We start from the raw sequence: 7,292 nt of genomic DNA, 5'->3' as shown, positions 1-7,292 counted from the left end.
CCCCCAAGCCAAGTCCACACTCCCTTTATTCAGCTATGAGCAAACGCTCTTCTAGGTAAGGATGTTCTTGTTCTTTCAGAGGGCCTGAGGCTCTTGGCCTGGCCCCATGCTGCGGTCTTGGTCTTACCGGATTTCCGCTTTTCTGCAGCCAGGAGAGTCTTCCGCTTGGCTGCGGGTGGGGCGGGGGTGAGTGCGAATGCTGGCAAACCCCCATCCACCCACCCTCACTCAGGCCCAGGCACCTGCGGGACCACCACTGGGAGGCCCAGCCTCCGGGGGGCCCAAACACCGTGTCGTCCTGGGGTGGGGGGGGCCCGACCGGCCCGGCTCTGACTGGCCCCTGCTTGTCCCTAGCGCCTGGTTCGTATGAACATGCCCATCTCCAATGAGGACATGACCGTCCACTTCACATCTACACTGATGGCCCTCATCCGGACGGCACTGGAGATCAAGCTAGCCCCAGGTGAGCCAGGCGGCCTCAGGGGACAGGAGGCCAGCCCGGGGCCGAGAGCCCGGGGCTGAGCCCCACGGCCCGCAGGAGCCAGCCCAGGTGAATGTGCAGGGAGGAGGGTGAGCAGCCAGCTGTCTGGAAGGGGTCTGAGGACTGCAGCACAGAGCGCCTACTTTGGCGGGCACTGGCTCTGTCCTCCGTCTGCATGTTAGCACTGTAAGCATTCCATCTTCAGACAAAAAAACTGAGGCCCACGGAAGTTGAACTCCTTGCCCGGGTTCTTCACAGTCAGCTAGTGGTGGAGCCAGGACACAGCCTGGCCAGCGTCGCCATGGCTCAGCGCCTTTCCTAGGTGCCAAGTCCGCTTGCCCAGTGCTTCCTTCCCGTCGTGCGCCCGGTGCCCCACCAGGTCCTCCCCTAGTCTGACCTATAGGACCGCAAAGCTGTGCCACAGCAAGACAAAAACAAGCCTGTGCGTCTTCCCTGCTGCCACGCTTCCCCGACACCGGGAGATGAGAGCCACCAGTTGGGCACCGGGCCCCTCCCCCCGCCACGCATCTGTGGCCTGGAGCTGGGCCATGTCCCTGGGCGGATGAGTGGAGGCCGGTCCCTCTTGGCACGCCAAGTTCCACTCTCGTCTTCTCCCCAAGGATGTCACGTCCGCAGTTCCATCCTCTGTTTTCGCCGTCAGTTTTCATCTCTCTGCTGGATTATCTGTATCCGTATGTAAACACACGATTACTTCCCCCATCTTTTAACGTTATTCCCACCCCCCTCACTGAGTTTCCTCTTTTTCCTCCTTCCTCCATGGCGACCAGCTCTCCGAGAGACTGGTCTCTGTGGTTGCTGATTTCTCTTCCCCAAGCTCCACTTGAGCTCTTTCGCCGGAGCCGCTTTTGTTGCTGTTGATACACCCGAAGGTCGGCTCAGTCCTCCTCTCTGCTGTCTGCAAACTTTCCTCGGCTCTCACACCTTCCTTTTGGAAACTTCTGTATGTCTCTTTTTCTGGCTTCTCTCATCTCCCCAGCTCTGAACGCGCCTGTGTGCCGTGGAGGTTCTCTTTACCGTCCTTTATCGCGACACCAGTTCCCCTGGTTTTAAAAAGCATAATTCCAACTTTGTTCTTTTAGTCCTGACTTTCCCTGTGAGCCCCAGATCCATGGATTCCCACAAGCTGCTCCCCATCTCCACAGAGGCCCGGCGAGCACTCCAGAGTTGACTTGCCCGGCTTGAGCTCCAGATTTCCCCCCAGCCTCGCCCACCTCCATCAGTGGAAACTGTTCTGTCAGTTGCTCAAGCCGAAACCTTGGGAGTCTTTCATTGCTCCTCTTTTTTTCTTACCCCATTTCGGATTCACATCTGATCTTTTATCGTGTCTTCTTTGTTCTGCAGTTTATTCTAAAGATGTGGGGTAGAATTCAGGATTGGGTGTATGTCAGACCTTCTTGACTCTGTCTTCAAAATGTACCCGGAATGTGGTCGCTTCTCTCTCTTCCTGCAGTGCCACCTCCTGGTCCAGGCCTCTGTTGGCGTGTGCCTGGCTCACTGCAGCAGCCTCCCAGCTCGTCGGCTTCTGCCGTTGCCCCTTCCTGTCTGCCTTCAGCACAGCAGCCAGGAGGACCAGGTTAAAAATCAGACCCACAAAAATGATAAGCCCCTCGCTGAACGGTCAATTGATCGTTTTGTTGAATGACCAATAAAAGAGAGAAGATACAGATAGCCAGCACAAGTAACAAAAAAGTGAGCATCACTGCATAGCCTGTTGACATGGGAAAGGTAGCAAGGGAACTGTATAAGCATCTTTCTGTAAATTTTAACAACTTAAATAAGATGCAAACATTTCCTTGAAAAACACAAATTGCCAAGCTCATTCAGGAATAATTCACCTCAGTACTATTGTGTTTGTTAAATAAATTAAAGGTATAGTAGAAAAACCTTCAAAGAAAGAGAATTCCAGGCTCAGATGGCTTCATTGGTGAAGTCTGTCAACCATTTAAGAAAGAAATAATGCCAATTTTCTATAGACTCTTCCAGGAAATGGAAAAGGAAACTATTCTCTTACTTATTTTAGGAGGCTGACTTTACTCTCACACCTAAACCAGGCAAAGACATGACAAGAAAGCTACAGACCAATATCCCTTATGAACATAGATACAAAAGTCTTCAAAGCAATCTTATCAAACTGAAACTAGCAGTATACAAAAAAAACCAACCCTATAATACATGATGACACAAGTGGGTTTGTCCCAGGAATGCAAAATTGGTTTAATGTTTGAAAATCAATCAATATAATTTACCATAAAAAGGAGGAAAGTTGTATGGTTGTCTCAATAGATACAGGAAAAGCATTTGACAAAATTCAATATCCATTTATGGTTTTAAAAATTCTACATAAACAAGGAATTAAGGGAAGCTCCCTTAATCATATCATATCATGTCTTATCAGAGATACAGTAAAAGCTGTCTATGAAGAACCTACGGTTAATGTCATGCTTAACAAAGAAAGACGAACTCCTTTTCACCTATGATCAGGAAAAAAGTAAGGATGTCTTATGTCACCATTCTTTTTTTTTTGAGTTGGAGTCTCACTCTGTCGCCCAGACTGGAGTGCAGTGGCCGCTCCTGGCCACCGCAGCCGCGACCTGCTGGGCTCCGGTGATCCTCTCGCCTCAGCCTTCCAAGTAACCGGAACTACAGGTGCGCGCTACCACACCCGGCTCATTTTTGATTTATTGTAGAGATGAGGTCTCGCTGCCCAGGCGGGTCTCGAACCTGCGGGCTCGGGCCATCCACTCACCTCAGCCTCCCAAAGGCGCGGGATTACAGGCTGAGCCACCGAGCCCAGCTCTTATGTCACCATTCTTGTCAACATCACACTTGATATCCTACTCAGTGTAATAAGACAAGAAAAAGAAATGAGATCACACTGGCAAGGGCATCACCTTGGGAAGGAAGAAATGAAGCTACTTCTGCTCCCAGCTGACATGACTATCTATGCAAAAAATCCAAAGTATATCTTAAAAGTTATTAAAACTAATAAATGAGTATTATAAGTTCACTGGCTACAAGGTCAATATACAAAAAGCAATTGTATTTCTATATCCTAGCAATTTACAATTGAAATTGAAAGAAGTTCCATTAAAATAGCACCAAAAACATGAAATACTCCTGGATTGCTGGTTAACTCTAAAAATATATGTGCAATATTTGAATGCTGAAATTTTCAAAGCATTCATAAAAAGAACCAAAGAAGACCTAAATAAACCGAAGACCATATCATGTTCGTGGATTGGAAGACTCGTTGTTAAGATTTCAGTTCTCCCCACACATTGATCATTAAAATCAATGTTATGCCGGGCTCGGTGGCTCAGCCTGTAATCCCGCGCTTTGGGAGGCTGAGGTGAGTGGATTGCCTGAGCCCGCGGGTTCGAGACCCGCCTGGGCAACTTGGCGAGACCTCATCTCTACAATAAATCAAAAATTAGCCGGGCATGGTAGCGCACGCCTGTAGTCCCAGCTACTGGAAGGCTGAGGTGGAAGGATCGCCGGAGCCCAGCAGGTCAAGGCTGCAGTGGCCAGGAGCGGCCACTGCACTCCAGTCTGGGTGACAGTGATATTCCAACTCAAAAAAATATATATATAAATAAATAAATAAATAAAATCAATGTTATCCCAGTCAAAATCCCAGTGGGCCTTTTGAGTACAAATTTACAAACCAATTCTAAAACGTATGTAGAAAAGCAAAAGAAAGTAAATAATAGTTTTGAAAAAGAAGAATAAAGTTTGAAAACTCACCCTCCTTGATTAGAAGAATTTTTGTAAAACCGAATTGATCAGGATATGAGTGAAAGGACAGAGACATAGATCAATAGGACAGACTGGACTCTAGATACAGACTCACCTTATACGGTCAACTGATTTTCAGCAAAGTTGCAAAGATAATGTAGAAAAGATAATTTCAGCAAAGGGTGCTGGAAAAAATTTAGACAAGCTTATGCAAAAAGAAAAATTATCGACTCATACTGCCTTAGTCGCTCTGGCTGCCATGAGAAAATACCACAGCCTGGGGGGCTTGAATAGCAGAAATGAATTTCTCACAGTTCTAGAGGCTGGAAGTCCAAGGCCAAGGTGATGGTGAGGTAGAATCCATTCTGAAGCCTCTTCTCTTGCTTGCAGGTGGCTGTCTTCTTGGTGTGTCCTCATAGACCTTCCCTCTGAATATGCAGGGTTAGAAAAAGAGGAGAGAGCATGAATTCTCTGGTGTCTGTTATGAGGGCACTCGTTCTGTGGGCTGGGGTCCCACACTGTGCTGTCATTTGCCCTTCTTCTCGGTTACCTCCTTCTGGAGACAGGCCCTCTTTCCAAATATAATCACCTTGGGGGGTAGGACTCTGCATATGGACTGGAAGCGGGAGCATGGTTCAACCCGGAACACATACCTTCCACTTGGAACGGGGCATAGACATAAATGTAAAGTCCAAAGGTAAAAAACCTCTATGAGAAAACACAGATGGATAACGTCGGCAGCCTTGGATTGGGCAAAGATTTCTTAAGATACAAAAAACTTGAACCATACAAGTAAAAAAACTGATTCATTAAACTATATCAAAATTAAAATTTTGCTTTTCAAAAGATAATTTTAAAATGAAAAGACAAATCTAAGACTTCAAATATTTGCTACACACATAGGATTGATACTCATAATATATGAAGAAACGTCACAACGCTGTAATAAGAAAGTAAACCAATCAAAATGGGCGAAAGAAGTGAACAGACATATCGCCAAAGAAGATAGATCCTTCATCACTAGAGACATCCAAACTGAAACCACTGTAACACCATACACTGGTGTGATTGCTAAAATACCTTTTTAAACGACAGCGTGAAGTGCTGGTGAGGATGCAGGGCACTTGCAATACTTGCGTGCTCCTGGTGATCAGACGAGGAGGACCCCAAAAAGCCCAGAATTATCTTTTGGAGGGCAGTCCCCGTGAAGTACAAGCTCCCCCTGCTAGACAGATATTCTAGGAACCTGTCAGCCGCAGTGTACCAGCTAGCGTTGTTGTGAGAGACTTGAGTTTGGCGCCGTGTATTTTTCTTTTAGGTTCATTCAACACGTCTGCCCATGTTAGGATGAGTGATTCATGAGCACGCCTGCCTCTTCCATGCTGAGTATTCACCAGTTTTTTACCAGAAACTGCTGACCCCACACCCTGCCCTTCCCGTTCATCCCGTTTCACACCCGAACAACTTTTTTTGTTTCCCTGGATGAAAGTTCTCAATGGGAAATGTTTCTCTGATGTGGAAGAGGGAAGCCAAAAATGGCATACGCACTCAAGGCATAAAAATTGACAACTTCAAAAACTGCTTTGAAGCCAGGTGCGGTAGCTCACGCCTGTAATCCCAGCACTTTGGGAGGTGGAGGCGAGAGGGTTGCCTGAGTCCAGAGGTTTGAGACCAGCCTGGGCAACTTGGTGCGATCTTGTCTTGCCAATAAATCAAAAAATTAGCCAGGCTCGGTTGTGTGCACCTGTGGTTCCAGCTACTTGGAAGACTGAAGCGGAAGGATCACCTGAGCCCAGCAGGTTGAGACTGTGATGGCAGTGAGCGTGCCACTGCACTCCAGCCTGGGCGACAGAGTGAGACTTTGACTCAAAACAAAAAAGCAAAAAAAACAGTTTTGAGCAGTGAAAAAAGCGTCTCGATAGGTGTGTTGCATCAAACAGAGAGTACTTTGATAGTGACTGAAGTTGAAACACGTAAGAGCAAATACACAATTTTTTATGCATAAATTCTGGGTTTTTGGGGTCCCCCCTTGTACAGCACGGTGCAGTTCCTCGTGGGGCCCGGCCTTCCCACTCAGGAAATGCAAGTGTCCACCCACACCACACCCACATGCCATGTTTGCGGCTTCCTTCCTGGTCGCCCCAAACTATGATCAGCTCCATGCACATCCACGGACAGTGAAGAACAGGCAGTGGCACAAGCTTGGGATGAAGTGGCCCTCCATGGGAAGAGAGATACGCTGTAGAGACACGCGGCAGCACTCACGGCTCACGTGCGTCGCACTGAGTGAAAGGAGTTGGTTCAAGAGCCAATACCTTGTGTGATGCCATCACTTTGACTTTCTGGAGGATGCAAAACTAGAGACGCAAGACGCATCAGTGATGACAGGAGCTGGAGCCGGGCTAGGGGATCGACTCACACGGGCACATGGAGGAATTTGGGAGTGAGGTGGTGGTTCTGGTCTTGACGGTGGTGGGAGACACACGGTGACATACTGACCAGCATTCGCAGAACAGGGCGGCTAAAAGGGAGTTTAGCTATACGTGACTTGGACTGGATAAACCTGGTGCTTTAAACGGTTAAATCAGATTCTTTTACTCCTCTGCTCAGAACCCTCCTCTGAGTCCCCTGCCTGCTGCTCCCTCCTGGCTTTGGCGTGGCACTCGAGGCCCCTTTCTACCTTCAGTCCTCACATGCTCCCTTCTTCGGCGACCTTTGCTGACTGCCTTGTCCAAAACCGCAAGCCTCTTGGTATTTCTTGTCCCCTTCCCCGTTCTGCCAAGCAATGTAAACTCCGGAAGGGCAGGCTTTTGGTTTCTGGGGGTCCCGTCTCTTAGTCCTTGATACTCAGTGGGTGCTCAGTAATCTCGTGGAACACGGGGGTGAACGGAACGTGGCCATATCTCTTCCAAGCTCCCATCACCGCTCCACACACATACATGCCGACACATGCACACACACAGTGCACATGCGTGCACACAGTTACACGTGCGCACACGCAGGCACACGCTGGCTGGAGGTTCCGCTCGCGCGCCGCCTTTTCCAGGCAGGCTCC

The 7,292-nt window shown here is 48.4% G+C and overlaps 1 protein-coding gene across 1 annotated transcript in view; it reads left to right on the top strand.

The window, feature by feature from the left end:
• LOC103270294 (voltage-dependent N-type calcium channel subunit alpha-1B-like) overlaps positions 1 to 7,292 on the top strand; it is a gene marked incomplete at its 3' end in the record, with an annotated part of 22,047 nt that overhangs the window by 8,630 nt on the left and 6,125 nt on the right. The window contains exon 5 of the mRNA XM_021717147.1: positions 355 to 463. Coding sequence (XP_021572822.1) covers positions 355 to 463 — 109 coding nt within the window. The remainder of the gene's footprint in view (positions 1 to 354; positions 464 to 7,292) is intronic.

This window comes from Carlito syrichta, unplaced genomic scaffold (genome assembly GCF_000164805.1).
Source record: "Carlito syrichta isolate Samal-C Ts95f unplaced genomic scaffold, Tarsius_syrichta-2.0.1 Scaffold107893, whole genome shotgun sequence".
In the NCBI taxonomy this organism is placed as follows: Eukaryota; Metazoa; Chordata; class Mammalia; order Primates; family Tarsiidae; genus Carlito; species Carlito syrichta.
Note: the sequence above shows the minus strand (reverse complement) of the source record. Positions and strands in the feature narration are given on the sequence as shown.